Source organism: Falco cherrug, chromosome 11, assembly GCF_023634085.1.
Source record: "Falco cherrug isolate bFalChe1 chromosome 11, bFalChe1.pri, whole genome shotgun sequence".
Taxonomy (NCBI): domain Eukaryota; kingdom Metazoa; phylum Chordata; class Aves; order Falconiformes; family Falconidae; genus Falco; species Falco cherrug.
The window spans coordinates 14,779,503-14,795,677 of NC_073707.1; the positions used below are offsets into that span (position 1 = coordinate 14,779,503).

The following is a 16,175-nucleotide window of genomic DNA, read 5'->3' on the forward strand; positions in this document are numbered from 1 at the left end:
CAATGCCTGGGAAGCCCAAGGTGCAAGATGCATTCATTGGTACAAGAAGGGAGTAGCGACAAAGTACCAGTTCGTGCTAGCTAGGGCTGCTCCACTCAAAGATGACTGAGTACTCCCACCAACACCTATATTTTCTTCTCACAGGCAATATCAGAACATCACTGTGCTATTAAATCCTCAAGGATTCTTTAAGCGAAGGCAACTTAATGCTGGAGTTTTATGTTACCGGGCAGCCTGCCCAACAAGGTCCACATGAGGATGTGACACTTCCAGACCTTGCCTATGCTGATCATCCATGTTCTCCACATACAAGCTCCCCCCCTAGCAGTGCCGGCAGTTTTACCTAAATTAAAATTAGTACTGGAGCCGTACACTAAGGGCATCGAGCCAGTGCACCAGGAGCCGGGTGTGTGCTCTCTCGAGTGTAGCCACAGAGCCTGACTGCAGAAGTCCACACTGCTCTCTGCAGCAGTGGCATTACGGCTATTTGGAACAAGGCACAATTGTCCTTTTGATGCAGAGCCCCAAGGCTGGCAGTAGCCCATACCAGAAGCTTTAGAGAAAAATAGCAAGAAATTTTAAGGAAAAAAACCCTGCCACTAGGACATGATTATTCCTTACCTTGTTGTCTCAGTCAATGACACAGACCTGAGACATGACAGTTCAGAACAAATCTTAATTTAAAACATACCCCACCTAATGCAGACAGTTTTTCTCATTTTCTAACCTGGTTTTGAGACCTGCTAAACTTTTGACCTATGGATATCTAGCAACACTGTGTTCCACAGGTTCAGTGCTCCCTTTGTGAAAACAGTTCAGCTTGACAGGCCGCATGCGGTGCTATTTCAGCACTAAGTGGCTTCTGCAGGTTAAGTCCTAAATACTTATTTTAAAGTAACAGAATACTGTGTTTCACCTTAAGGTTTCACAATTTCAAGTTATGTTTCAACTTACTCATCTCTCTTTAGGAGACCAACATGGCCAGGCCAGTATGATGATAATAGGTGTGATTCATTTTTCCACTATGGATGTTTTCTTTTTCTGCCTTTTTTTTTCTTTTTTTTGCATGTGATTACTCTCAACCTGTCACATCGCCTTGTTTAATTCAAAACGTGCTTCTTGGCAGCTGTAGCAAATAAGCGATATTTCTCTTTTCATGTGCAAAGAAGAGACTGTGACAGGGTAAGAAGCTTCTCCAATGTAAGTGACAGCCAGAGTATTTTTTTTGAATTGAGATTAGGATAGGCAGCATGAAGCCTTCCTTGGATGAATAAAAGAGCTCTTCCCATTAAGATCCAAAAATAAAAATCATGCAGAGCGCTTATATTTCTGGAGAATATAGAAAACCATAGCGCATTGGTATAAAACTGATCAAACATATTTCCACAAAATCTGGTTGCTTTTCAGCATTGTGCTTTATTGAGGAAAATCTCAGCAACATCCTCTGCCCCAGATGCAACCAGCAAAGCATCTATGTCTTTATTTACGATGACAGCACTTGCAGTTGTGCAAAACAGGTCATTTATGTGGATGCTTAAATACATCGCTGAGTACACAATTTTAAGGCAATCGTATTTGTGATTGGGAAGCCTGTATTTCTGTGTTGGACAGTTTCTCCTAAAATTCTCATCCTTAATGCTGTCCTTTGGGGCTGTCTGCTTGCTTATGTCCATGTGTAATTCTACTGGCATTGTCAGGACTCAGCCTAAACCTGAATGCCCAACAATGCTGTTCCCATTGCAGCTGACTACATGTGTGAGTTTACTTCATGCTGAGGTGGCTGTGGTCCCAATCACTAGCACTATTGGGAGTGCTATGGCTGCTGTGGGTGACACATGTGTGGACTGAGACACGGCTGACCTGCCATACCCTGCTAGCACCATGCTGTATCTGCTCCTGGAGGTGGTTCAGGCACTTAGAGAGCAGTGCGCTTTTCATAATATGGCACAATGTGAGGGATGCACCATTTGAAGCTGTGCAAAGTAATGCCACCAAAGTCTCATCAGTTAAATATAGCAGCTAAATCTTATGAACATTTTTGTGCATAACATAACTAAATATGTTATGCAGCTTTCTAGCTACCCTGGACAATCTGTTGAATTGTAACCTCATGCTGCCCATTGATTGCAACAGGCACCTCCAATGGCTACTCAAGTGTGCTGCATCCCCTGGCCCCAGTCCAGTAAAGTACTTAGAACTATGCCTGTGAGTTCCCTAGCTTGGTAGTAGGCTGTTAGCCCTTGTCATCATTTGAGTGGCTTACAGCAGTGTTAAAAGGCTTTACACCTGTGGATGCAGAGAGGGTCCTGTGCTTGGAGTGGTGTCTCTGGAAACCTCCTTCAGGCAGCTTTGATTTAGAACAGAGAATCCACCCGTGCAGTGAAGCACAGTGCAGAGATGGGGTGCCATGCTAACTTTATCAGTACAGAGCTAGATGTATTTTAGCTTGCGTTGTGGACTCTGAGCAAATGCATCCTCCTCAGAGGACAGTATCCACAGAGTCTTTCCCGTGTGCTTATCAGGCTGGCTGATAAAACTGCTCCACACCAAGCGTTACTATGACAAAGAGGACTTCTTAAGACGTCTCAAGAGTGCTCATTGCAGATGTTAATACTGAGCTGTCTCAATACCATCTACATGAGATAAGCATGAATCAAACACTAGAAACCATCCCTGAGTTTTGCTGGCAGAAGTTGTTCTTCAAGATTCTCAGCAGTAAAGAGGAAAACCCATTTTCATTCCAGAACCAGAATCGGTATCAATATGCAAGCCTTGCAGACAACCTGAAATGAGCATTTAAAACATGAAAACCGAGAGGTAAAGATACTGAAAGTGGCTGGAGATTGGACATAATTATGCAAGAAGACCTTTTACTACTTTTTAGATAGCCCAAAGCAGAAGTTATTATTTGAAATGACTATTACTATTCCAAAGTGATCAAAATCCAGTTAGCCTCAACACAGTGAATAAGCTGTCCACAGCTGAAAAATGATGTGCTGCAGAATACAGAGCAGTGAGCTGGGCATCACTTATGCAACAAACCATTTATGGGTATTTTTTCCCCCACAGTAGTGTGCAGTGTGAAGATGTTACTCAGAGCACTAATTACAGTAGAATAGAGTATTTATTTGGTCTAAAAATATTCATTCCCACTGAGACCAATGGAATGGTTATTTAAGAAAACTCCAACATTTCCCTTTCACTGCATGACCCAAGTTCCTGAACTTAAAAAGAAAAGCTAGATGGAGCCATCTCTGAAACCTTTTTTTTGGAGAGGATCACCACGGAAATTGCAGTAGTTTCCTTAATACTGTAACATATATTACAGGGAGATAAAGGAACTAATACTTCATCTGTGTGTGATAGGTTTTATTTCTTTGATGCCAGATGAAAGGAGTCTCTTTGGCGAGGAAATGGTAATCTCTTGTTGTTGCACATATATCCAAATTGGAAATTATGACACTTCTCTCTGCTTTCCCAAAGCAAAGAAAACAATTCAGAAGCAATGGCAGACAGTGCCTTGGAGTTTTTTATATGCTGGGTGTCTGATTCTGCTTGTCACAGCAAAAACAGAGTCTCTATTTAGCAGTAGTGAAGAACAACAAGAAAACCCCCAATTCTTGTCCTCTGTGAAACCCCAGCAAAATTCCAGGACAGAACAGACATGAGATCCATTATTATATCTATATTACTGAAAGAAACAGTCAGAAATCTGGCACACAGACAGTGTGAAATCAGAACAAAAACAAATCTAATCAAACCTTCAGAATAACTGCCCAAGTCCAAAAAAAGCAAAACAACAGATTATGTACAAAATGCAAGGTTATGCAGGAGATCAGTCTGCTCCTTTCTGAATGCTTATTGCCGTGTTGACTCGTAGTATGTTTACAGACTGACTAGGAATGACTGAATTGAATAATGCATTCGCTGAACAGCATAAATATTTTTGCTGCTCAGCCAGCTGGATGTTAACCAACCTATTAATAATTAGTTGATGAATATTCACCCATACAGATGCTTTCATTGGTCTAAGTGCTCCAGCTTAAGTGGATAGCTCTTCTCCGTACCCTACTGAATTCTGAAACATCTAAGGAAAATAAGCATTTAAGGTGACAATGAAAAAGCATCAGTGAGATTGGAAGAACACATTTCAGCATGTTGCTCGTAGGTGGCATAATGTACCGGCTGTTCTCGAGTTCCCAAGACGTGCCAGGTGACCCGAAGGACATGCTAGTGATGGACATCTTATTCCTTTCAAACAATGGCCCAACCAGTGGCTAGTGATGAAACTAGAGAGCCACATAGGAAATAGATATATTCGTGTAAACCAAACACAGACAAAGCAGCAGTGTAAATAAGGCACGCGAAAATAAATTTCAGAGAGATGTAAGCAAACGATAGATGAGAAAACATGTGCTTCTAAAGCAAACTTGCTAAACCAGCATTGCACAAGGCACAGGTCCTTCCTCTCTTCTTGAAAACATGAGATTGAATAGGAGGAATTCTTTAAACCCATTGTAAGGGGGCATGGTATTATTATAGTTACTTGTTATTCATGGTAAAGCAGTACTATCAACACTAAAACTGAGAGTGTGTTATTGTACGAAATGTCTGCTGAGTGCAAATGCCCTTCATCTCAGTGTTTACCCACTAAACAGAGAAGACAGGTGCAGGATTGGGAGGAAGGTTTATAAAACATAAGGAGTATGCACGTGTCCATCTGAGTCAAAAGTCAAGGGCTGAGAGATCCTCAGCCATAAACAGGAGATGGAGGGACATGTATTTTTGTAGGGCAGGCAGACTCATTACTCAGGAAAAGCCAGTTTCTTCTAGACCAGATCGGGGGTGTTGAACAGTGGGGTAGCACCCTGGTCTCGGAGTGGCTCAGACACAGAAACCTTCACCCAGGGCTCCCAAGCTGCGTGGTCACACTGTTGCATCAGTGTGTTAGTAGTAATAACCTGTGCTGGAACTTAGCGGGGAGCCTCCTGACAAATGCCTCCCTGTACAAGAGCAGAAGGAAAATGAAATAATTGTGTCATTTCTGTGCAGTGCTTCTCTGGAATAGCGCTTTCTCTCAAGGCAACCTCTACTTCTGTAATCACCTTGATTCTGGGGAACAGACTTGAGAATCTGCCACTGTTGATGTTCTGATTGCTCTCCTTTCTTCCTGCTTTCTGTCTCTCAATTCACTGCCATTGATATCAGGTTTCCAAGTTTTTTTGGTGTCATTCCAAATCCCCAAGTGTGACAGTATCCTCAGCACTTTTATACACTCCCTCCTTCATTTTCTGGCATTTCATGCTTTCCTTCAGCACAGGCACTCTTTGGGCTGCCACCTCCCTCAGCTCCGGGATGGAGAAATGAAGCCAGCAGCTACTGTAACTCCTTTAATCACCGCTCTGTTTTATGAGTAGAAAAAGGTATTGGAGGGAGCAACAAGGTCTCCTTTATATGCTTCCCATCTGTCTGCTGTTTTATGCTTTTCAGCATCATGCTTTTCAGCATCAGAGGTGCTATACAAGAGGAAAGGCACCAGGACAAGGAATGGGTTCTGTCTTAATCCCCTTTCTTCTGATCCCGACTTCTGTTCGTGATTCAGCCAATGTTCAAGACTTCAATTAGAAACCAAGCCCGGAGTCTCCATTTCAAGGGGATCCTGGATCCACCGTGTTTCAGTTTACTGCAGCAGTAATCCAGCTCCCATTCACTGATGTATTTTCTTCTCTTCCTTCGCAGAGCCTAAAGCAAGTTGCAGATTAGGTCGGTCTGCGTCCACATCAGGTGTGCCTCCTCCATCCGTTACTCCGCTCAGGCAAGCCAGTGATCTTCAGCCGAGCCAGGTACCATCGTTAGCCAATCGTGAATGACTTCATGTGCTGCAACATGCCAAATGTTTCTCACCTCTGTGTCTGTCATTTGTTACAGTAAATGATTTTTTTGGTTTTCGTCTTTATTTCCTGTGCGTGTGCGTGCATCTGTGTGTGCGCATCTCTCACCAGCAATGAAATTCCACTGGCTACAGCCAGCAGAATTTTCTTTGCTCTTAATTCCTTGTATCCTTTTCTGTCTTCATTCTGTAATATAAATGTAGTAAAACTGTACTGTATGGATTGGCTGGGGGTTTTATTTTTTCATGTTTTCTGTACTTTTTTACTGTCTTTAAAATTTATCAAACTTTGATAAATTTAATCTATGTTTTTTATGTAAATTTCTTTTAAATGTCTTGTCTAAAGCACTTGCACCAATGTTTGTCAATGACTTGTACATACCTGACTTCTGCCCAGTTGTACTTTAATATTTGTGCCAGTCTCACATTTGTTTTGAGCTTAGTGCATGGTTGTATTACACTGTGATTTATCACTGTCCTGAAAACTGCTCTTACAGCAAGTTACTGTGTTTAGTTAAGGCAGCTAGACTCTCTTCAGCTGTAGGCCATGTAATGCTTTACAGGGCTATTAAATAGTCCACTGTAGTTATATTTATTGTGCATTGTTAGGAATCAAAAACCAAATCAAAGGGGTAATATCTCCTTGTATCTTTTTTTTTTTTTTTCCTCAGTAAACACAAAAATGCCACATAGACCCTTGAGAAAGAAATGAAAGTGTTTGGGTTTGGCAAATTTCTCCACTAGTGAGAAAATGGAAAAGAAATAAAGACATGGGAAACCTATACTTACCTTCATTTTATATGCTAATACTGATATTGTATCATTTTGCTGTGCAGACCTGTATTATTAGTTTGACAGAACTAACTGCTGAGAGTGGCAATTGAGAGAAGAGGTTTCACTTAAACATAATGTGAATGCTTTCTGTCAGGCTCAAAGCACTCCAGTATTGTGTTACTTGTATGCACATGTACGGGCCTACATAACACTGAGTACGTGTGTGGGTACATATATATGCACAAAGAGACATAAACATGTATGTATATATGTGCACATGCGTATATGTATGCACACACACAAACACCCTTATTTAGGTGGTGAATTTTTGATTGGCTTTCAGGGAATTAGTGCCCATAATCCTATTGAATTTCAATGAGATTTGAGTGGAAAACTCCCTGAGGACTGCTTTGCAATAATCATGTATTTAAGTTGTTTGTAGCTTAATGAGTTGCTTCTAGAAGGTCTTGACCAAAATAGAGAAGAGTAAGGTTAATTTACTCAATCCAGACAGGCAGCTACTTGTTAGGAAGGTTATACGTGGGTAGCCTAGTCCATACGGGTTAAAATACTTTAACCTGCAAAAGTGATGCTATTGTATGACTTCTGAACCCTACTGGACACAATGCCTAACAAAACCTTCCACGTTTCTAAAGCATATTTTACATAAGAAAATCAGATCCATAATGACAGCCCATTTAAACACCATGTCAAGTGTTCCTTCATCTAAGGAAGAAATTAGGGTAACTGTACTTCCAAAGGTTTTGAGTGTCCCAGTGTTCATATAGTATATGATTTTTGATGAAAGGGGTCTTACAGCAGATGTGATGCTTTGCTGGTTACTCAGTGGCAAAGGCACCTTGGGTGTTTTGAAGGGATTTTAGTCTCTCAGTTTATATTAAGAACTAAACAATAAGCCTTGAAAGCAGAAGCTGATGTGATAGAAGAGATAATGAGCCTTTTAGAAGCTGCAGCCAGGGTTCACTGAAACTAGAGGAAAAATCCACCTCACTTCATACAGAAGAAAGGAACAAAGATGATAAGAGGAACTTTCAAGTGACTGTAAAGGGTGATCTTGTTAATTGAATAATGTATGGTATGGACTTGGCTTCACGAAAAACAAGAAAAAACAGTAAAAGCTTTCTCTACCATAAGTCTTCCCTTCAAGTTGTCAATCTCTTACTTACTGTCCATCTATTAAGTTGTCATTTATTATGATGGCATAATTTTTAAAATTTGTGGATTTGACCCTGATTCCCCTCCATGATGGAATGACAAAAATCTTACTATCTCCCTGGCAGGTACAAACATTACTTTGTATTTTTTTATACACTGATTCTATCTTAATGTGCAAAAAATCTGTGACAGGCGAAATGTGTTTGGAAATGACTGGGTTGTTAGCCCATTCTGAATCTGACAGATTGTGGCATACAGGGTATTTGTTTTCCTGTGTTGTGGCTATTGATTGTATTGATACTAGTTTCCTTAACCACATCGTAATCAGCAGTTAGACTTGCCAGAAGATTAAGAGGACTCGTCCTGTTATCCATCTCTTTATTGATGAGGTGGGCACAGCTAACATTCATACAGGGATACAGGATCTGGGAGAAGGTAGATTACTGTTAATCAGTTTTCTCAAATCTTCATGGATCCCAAATGGATGTTTTTCAAAATATTTACCTTGGGAAAAAAAGTCAGATTTGCATCTGGTCTCTCAAGGCCCATCATTTTTAATACAGAATCATTCAAGGAAGCGGTGAGGATGCTTAGTAATTAAAAATAGGTCTGAACTAAGGGAGCCTATGTTATAATTCCAATCAAATATTGGCTAATTCTGTAACTATTGACATTTAACTCCTCTATGCCTTATTTTCTTGTTTACTGGCGTAGGAATTGTGAGGATTAGCCAGTTAATATTCATGGAACATATTTATGGTATATTGATGGTAAGCATTACAGTGATCATATATAAATAAAAAGAAAGAGCTTACAAGCAGAGATGAATAATGTGGCTGGTCTCTGATGGAGAACACTTTAAAATTCTATACCATAGTGGCAGCAGTTACCAACACCTGAGAGCATGTCATCTGTACTTAGTTGTGGTAAACAGTGAGGGCACTGGTTGCAGGAAGTAACCTTGGATGAGGCTGTGAATTGACTCAATTTAATCTGAAAGATGAACATAAGTTTTTGTTGGAACTGAAGTTAACAACTGTGTAAGGACAAAGTTTAAGAAATTAAGGAAGCAGCTGAGGAAGTCAAGTGGGGAGCTTGGAACTGCAATATGGCAGAAGCATGGAATATATTTGAGCTACAAAAGTGGCATATAGCAGTAGTTCCTAAATACATATCTTAATATAAATATCATAAAGAGACAAGTGTAAGTAGCAAAGAAGTGTTCTAGATATCGCAGAATCTAATGCCTTGTAAAGAAAAAAAAAGAAAAGAAGAAGGAAAGAAGTAAATCTTAAAGGCACAGTAGCAGGCCATCCCCATGTGCCAAAAGACGAACTGGCCAGAAAAGCCACCAGCCTGGCTGAAAAGAGCTTTGGCTGGAACTCAGGATTAAAAAAAAAGAGAATTTACAACCTTTGGAAGAAGCGGCAGGCAACTAAGGAGGACTACAAGGGTGTTGTGAGGTTTTGCAGGGAGAAAATGAGAAGGGCAAAAGTCCAGTTAGAACTTAAGCTGGCTACTGCCATAAGAAACAGTAAAAAATCTTTCTATAAATACATTAGAAACAAAAGGAGAGCTAAGAAGAACCTCCATCCTTTATTGAATGCAGGGGGAAGCATAGTGGAAAAGGCTGAGGTACTTCGTGGCTCCTTTGCCTCAGTCTTTACCAGTAACACCAGTTGTTGTCTGGGTTCCCAGCCCCCTGAGCTAGCAGTCAGGGATGGGGAGCAGAGTGAAGCCCCCATAACGCAAGGGGAAACGGTCAGTGACCTGCTACACCACTCAGACTTACACAGGTCTGTGGGGCCAGGCGGGATCCACCCGAGGGTACTGAGGGAGCTGGGGGAAGAGCTCACCGAGCCCTTTGGGTCATTTATCAGCAGTCCCGGCTAACCGGGGAGGCCCCAGAAGACAGGAGCTTTGACAATGTGATGCCTGTGCACAAGAGGGGCAGGAAGGAGGATCCGGGGAACGACAGGCCTGTCAGCCAGACCTGGGTGCCAGGGAAGACCATGGAGCAGATCATCCTGAGTGCGATCGCACGGCACGTGCAGGACAGCCAGGGGTCAGGCCCAGTCACACGGGTTTATGACAGGCCGGTCCTGCTTGACTAACCTGATCTCCTGCTATGACAAGGTGACCTGCCCAGTGAGTGAGGGTAGGGCTGTGGATATGTTGTCTGCCTCGACTCTAATAAAGCCTTTGGCACCATTTGCCACAGCATTCTCCTGGAGAAACTGGCTGCTCATGGCTCGGATGAGTGTACTCTGTACTGGGTAAAGAACTGGCTGGGTGGCCAAGCCCGGAAAGTGGTGGTGAATGGAGTCACATCCAGCTGGTGGCCGGTCACAAGTGATGTTCCTCAGGGCTCAGTACTGGGGCCTGTTTAAAATCTTTATTGACGATCTGGATGAGGGGATCAAGTGCACCCTCAGTAAGTTTGCAGATGACACCAAGTTGAAGGGGGAGGCTGATCTGCTTGAGGGCAAAAAGGCTCTATGGAGGGATCTGGACAGGCCGGATCAATGGGTCACTTGTATGAGGTTCAACAAGAAGAAAGGCCAGGTCCTGCACCTGGGTCACAACAGTCCCATGCAAGGCTACAGGCTTGGGGAAGAGTGGCTGCAAATCTGCCTGGTGGAAAAGGGTCTGGAGGTGCTGGTTGATGGCCAGCTGAACATGAGCCAGCAGTGTGCCCAGGTGGCCAAGGTGGCCAATAGCATCCTGGCCTGTATCTGAAATAGTGTGACCATCAGGACTAGAGGAGTGATTGTCCTCCTGTACTCAGCATTGATGAGGCCATACCTCAAATGATGTGTTCAGCATTGGGCCCTTCACTATGAGAAAGATGTTGAGGTGCTGGAGTGTGTCCAAAGAAGTGCAGCGGAGCTGGTGAAGGGTCTGGAGGACAAGTCTCATGAGGAGCAGATGAGGGAACTGGGATTGTTCAGCCTGGAGAAAAGGAGGCTCAGGGAGGGCTTTGTCGCTATCTACAACTGCCTGACAGCTGTAGCGAGATGGGAGTTGGTCTCTTCTCCCAAGTAACAAGCAATAGGCAAGAGGAAATGGCCTCAAGTTGTGCCAGGGGAGGTTTAGATTGGATATTAGGAAAAAATTATTCACTGAGAGGTTTGTCAAGCATTGGAACAGGCTGCCCAGGGAAGTGGTGAGTCACGATCCCTGGAGGTATTTAAAAGATGTGTAGATGTGGTGCTTAGGGATATGGTTTAGTCGTGGACTTGGCTGTGCTAAGTTAACAGTTGGACTTGATGATCTTAAAGGTTTTTTTCCAACCTAAACAAGAGAATGGAAAAATGTTCTAGAAAGTACAGTAAGTTATACCTTGGAGATAAGAGATGTGTGAATAAAATTAGTTAAATAGTGAAAGTCTATCTGATTTTGGCCTTTATATGGAAATAAAAACTAGTACCATTTGTTTGTAACCATCCAAGTGGACAGAGAACAGTAGAAGTTAATTACCACGTGAGGTTTATGAAGTGGAATAAACATGGTCCAAGGATGTGCTGATAACTAACTCATTCACCCATATTGCTGGGGCCTCTGTGCTGGTTTCTGAGACTTCTGAAGCGGGCATGGTCATCAGGTGTTTCACCCTGCAGTAGTAAATGCTGAGTCATATCAGGGGACCCCCATAATGAACAAGATTGTTCACTTGTGTAAAGCAAGCAGGATTTGGAGTCACAGGTATCACTGCAATGCAGTGATGTTTCCCTGCGTTCTATCGTTCTCCACATCTTCACCTCAGGGTAACAAGGGATTATGCTCTGTTGATGGACTCAGAAATCCCTGTTGCATGCAGGATGCACGTGCACTGAGCATGTCTGTCACAAAAGAAGAAAGTGTTTCAAGCAGTCTGCCCTGTGGAAGTCCCTCTGCTGGAGAGCAAAGCGTCTTGCATCCATGTTTTTGATGTACATAAAATCATCTCTAGGTCACTGCCAGGCTTCTCCAAAACAGTATTCAGCACACCAAAAAACCCACTGGTTTTTGGAAAGAAAAAGGAACCAATATAACTATCTCTGGATATTTTGCTGCAAATGAATTTTGCAAAGTGAAGCTTGTTTTTGTTAAGATGTAGACAGCTATTGGAAAATCCCATGTATTAAGCTGCAGAGCAGCACAGCAGCGTGTTTATAATGAAGATCCATGACCTAAGAAAAAGACAATTTTTGAAAACAAAACTGGAGGTTACAGTGTGGTATTTCAGCTTTTCTGCAAAGCAGAGCCTATTTTCAGACAGATTTCCACAAAACTGTGTACCTTATCTGCAAATGTGCAGTCTCTCCTCATCCTGCCTGTTACTGGCTTTTAAATGGGGAGACAGCACAGTCCTTCACTGTTGCCTCCTTGAGGTATGTTATCTTAATTCTGAAGGTTTGCATGCCTCCTAAGGTCTGTTGTCTTCTTGTGGGGAGGACTGGGCAGAGATATCTAGCTCCAATTTAAGCAAGGGAAGAAGATTTAAACTTTACAGTGATAATCAAAGTAAAATCCAAAAGCCATGCTGAGATTAGAAGGAATAACTCAGAGGGGAGAATGAGGATACAAGGACAGCTATGAATTAAGGAGTCTCAACTGGCGTTGAAGGAATGAAGAAAAAGCTAGAAAATACATCAGAATCAGCACTGAAATTTTTTGTGGCTTATTTTTTCAACAAAAAAGCAACTCAGTTCGTTACTTGCCTGGTATCTGCCTGTGCCCCCAGCCAGTTGAGATGGCATTTTTCTTCCCCCATACGACCCTATCAGTGAATGTGACACAGAAAGGCCATGTGATGGATGAAGTAACCATCACCTTCCAAAACTGAGGAAGCCTTTCACTTATTTTATGATTTATCCAAATATAATACAGCAAAGGGGAAAGGCCTCCCATTCACAGAATGGACTTGACCGTAATTGTCTCGCACCAAATGAAGTGAATCCATCAACAGTTTATTTGAGCATGTGTCTTTGATAGGCAAGAATTTTAGGTACAGGTTGGCTCCTTAAATTCATATTTAGGTAGTTAAATAATAAAACAGACTTGTAGAAGGACCATGTGTACTCTTTAGCTGAGATCTACCCTACCTACCTCTGAGATGTCTAAGCTGGGTATAATATAGGTGCCCTGTGGGTTGTATGAAGAGAGGCACCTGCCGAGGGATTCACCCAGCTAAACCCTCAGTGACTGTGCAGGGCTGTACGTCTCTTACCTGGGATAACCCTGTAGTTTAGCCTCCTCATTTAACCACCTCTATTGGCTGTGGAAAGTCAGCTGGGATCATTCCTGCTCTGTGTGTCAGAGGCTCCTGGACATGTACGACTGAGCAGGTAACAGCCGTTAAGACCTCCATCGCTAGGTAATGGACATTTATACCTTTTCAGACTTAACCCATGGGTGCTGAGTGTTGTGGAGAAGCTACATGGGTGATATGGCTGGGTCCTACCTAAGCTTTGAAATGGCGTGGTTTGGGCATCTTCCCTCCTGCTGGGCTTCAGAGCAGAGTGAGACTGGGAGTGTGCCCAGTGGTGCTGGGGGTGGGGGGTGGGGGTGGCTGGCTCTGGCCTCTTGGTGCTGGGGGGTGAGCTGGCTCTGGTGTCTTGGTCCTGAGGGGGTGGGTGGGACTGGCACTGGTGTCTCGGGGCTTGGGGTGGGGGTGGGCTGGCTCTGGCTTCTCACCCCTGCCCTCGCCAAGGGAGCTGTTGTAAGGAGGTGGCAGTCCAAGATTTGCCGAGTCCTGAAAGCAAGAGGCAAGGATTTTCCCAGCATCGTTTTCAAATGCATTAAAGTATGCAGAGAAGTAGAAAGCAGATTTTCTGCTTTGCACATGCCGCTGGAAGGGGTTTTGTCGTTGTCTTGTCCGGTTGGTCAGAGATAGGTTAACGCCACTGGTTTGTGTTTGGCAACAACATGAGAAAATAGCCCCCGTATTGCTTGGGCCTGAGCCGGAGAAGTCCCGGACGCAAATGCACTTTAATGGCTGTTCACAATGAACAGCCTGGAAAATCCAAAAGGATTAGGACAAGCTTTATTTCCCCCCGAGCCGGGGGGCGGGGGGCTGCCTGCGGCCCGCAGCGCTGCGCTGCCCGGCAGCGGGTTACAGCCCTGCGCCGCTGGGGCCCGCCCCGCCCCGCCCCGGGGCCCATGGCGCCGCCTGGCGGGCGGCCGCGCCGCTGCCGCGCTGCCCGCGGAGCGGGGCTCACCCCGCAGCCAGGCCGCTCCGCTCCTGCCCGGCCTGCGAGGCTGCCGCTCGGCGCTGCCGGGGCACAGCGCACGGGGAGGGGGGCCTGTTCCCGTCCTGCAGGAGCTTCATCCGAATTTTCTAGGAGAGGAATTCTTGAGTTTAAGGAGGGTGGTGTGGGTGTGCTGCGGTGGCTTTTCTCTCCGCGCTGGCTGGGGCGGTGGGTGCTGCATCAGGGAATTGCAAGAACCGGTGCAGCAGCGGCTGCGCGGTCCCTGCCGGTGCCAGCTGCAGTGCGCTCCCGGGCTGCGGCCCTGCACAGCTCTGCGGGTCCGGGGAGGCGCGCACCAGCCTCACCTGCTGCATCCCGGGGTCTTCCACACAGCAGCTGCGGTTAACGTCTTGGTTAAGACTCAATATTTAGGTGATCCAATTAAAACACGTGCGGTCTACCGTGGGGAGAAAAAAATCCAGCGTTAAAACTGGTGTGAGACCTTCTCTTCAAGGCAACTATTACTTAGTTTTGTGCTGTAGCTGCAAAATCCTGAGCACATGTTCTAACCGTTCCATTTTAAAACAAAAGACTGAAGGAAGGGGAATGCGACAAAGGAGAAGCTGGGAGAGAGATTTAGCTGCTCTCCACATGCATTCTTAGAACATGTGGTTTAAATGCACTATAAACTCATTGTAAGAAATTTACAAAACTTCAGAGAAATAATTTAGAGTTGAATTTGGACAAGTACTGAGTACTCTTTAGCAATGCAGCTACATATTTGTCTCATACCTAAGTTTGTTAATAACTCTGTACTGGGTTAACTATGCACCACAAGCCCAGCTCTTAATGTCTCTAGCCTTAGCTGTGTATACAAAGCATATTATAGCCCTTGTGTGCCTTGTAAGCACTGTGTTTGCCCTCCAGTTAATGAATGCAAGAAAGGTAGTTTGTTACTATTACGGCTATAATTATTTTTGAAGGCACGTAGACAAAGTACTTCCCCAACGAATTGACATCGTCATGCTGTAGTTGGCAAATGTGCATCTGAAAGCGTATGGGATCTATGCTACTCTGTGAGCATAAAGAAAGCGTCTGTGCTCTTTTATTATTCTCAGCTTAAAGTTGCCGTTTTCCCCAGCAATACTGTACAAGAGTTCAAAGGAGTCAGTAAACACTCTGTAGGCGCTGGGCTGCATAGCAGGGCTGGGCTCCTGACTGCTGCATTTAATGAATTCTGCTGCTGAAAAATGAGCACCTATAAATCAAGATCCACTGTTCCGTATCAGACCCCAGCAGTCTGGTTTTAACTTCCCGTATATGACAGAAATACAGTCATTGCAGGTGGGTGCAGAACTCTGTATGTTCAAGTATTCTTTCATCCCATTTGAACACTAGGGAAATGGTAACAAAACAAAAACAAGCAAACAAAAAGTGTGCTAGTAAGAGGATTCATGGCTGCTACATAGCATCAACCCATGTCATCGCTCAGTACTGTAAATGTTCGCTAGATGCACTCCTTGGTGAATCACATGCTAGTCTGAAACTAGCATCAAACTGTAGTGATTCTGCTTTTGTGACTCTAGTAAAGCAGAAGGATTTGCAATAAAAGAACCAACTTCTGTTGTATTTCCTTTCTGTCCAAAGGGGAAAAAGGATCCCCCTGGGCTGCTGGTTAAAGATCTCAGGGGAGATACAGTCCCAATTTCCTATTCAAAGGGAAAATCAAACTACTGTCCTAATTGCCACTGTGGTATGACTTTCTCTGTCCCTCTTTTTTTCCTCTTATTTTCAAAGTTTTGAAAGTCTATTGTGTATTTTGGATGTAGAATTGCAAAACATATGAAACAATTCATGGGATGTGGCAATTGTGTTCTTCTCCTCCTTGTGTGTAAATTCCAAGTGTTCCACTTCAGCCAGTGCAATGCCTCTGAGATCTCTGTCTCTGTGCTGCTGGAGCCAAGATTATGGTTGTTCCTTCTTGATACTTGATCTTTTTCTTCATTCAAAATGTATGTCCACAGTGTGGGAACAGTCCCATGCCTCTCGCTCTGTAATCAGAGTCCCATGGGGTTTTGGTCTGGACTTTCTATACACTATTTATTGCTTTGGATGGTAGCTTCTATTTTTGCCTGTGAAGCTATTTCCTTAAAGGGACTTAA

The 16,175-nt window shown here is 43.7% G+C and overlaps 1 protein-coding gene across 4 annotated transcripts in view; it reads left to right on the forward strand.

Moving 5' to 3' along the window:
• The window catches only part of NYAP2 (neuronal tyrosine-phosphorylated phosphoinositide-3-kinase adaptor 2), a 147,076-nt gene that overhangs the window by 110,629 nt on the left and 20,272 nt on the right, over positions 1-16,175 (forward strand). For all 4 annotated transcript variants that reach the window (XM_055724055.1, XM_055724054.1, XM_055724053.1 and 1 more), the window contains one exon: positions 5,740-5,843. In XM_055724055.1, the coding sequence (XP_055580030.1) occupies positions 5,740-5,843 (104 nt within the window). The remainder of the gene's footprint in view (positions 1-5,739; positions 5,844-16,175) is intronic.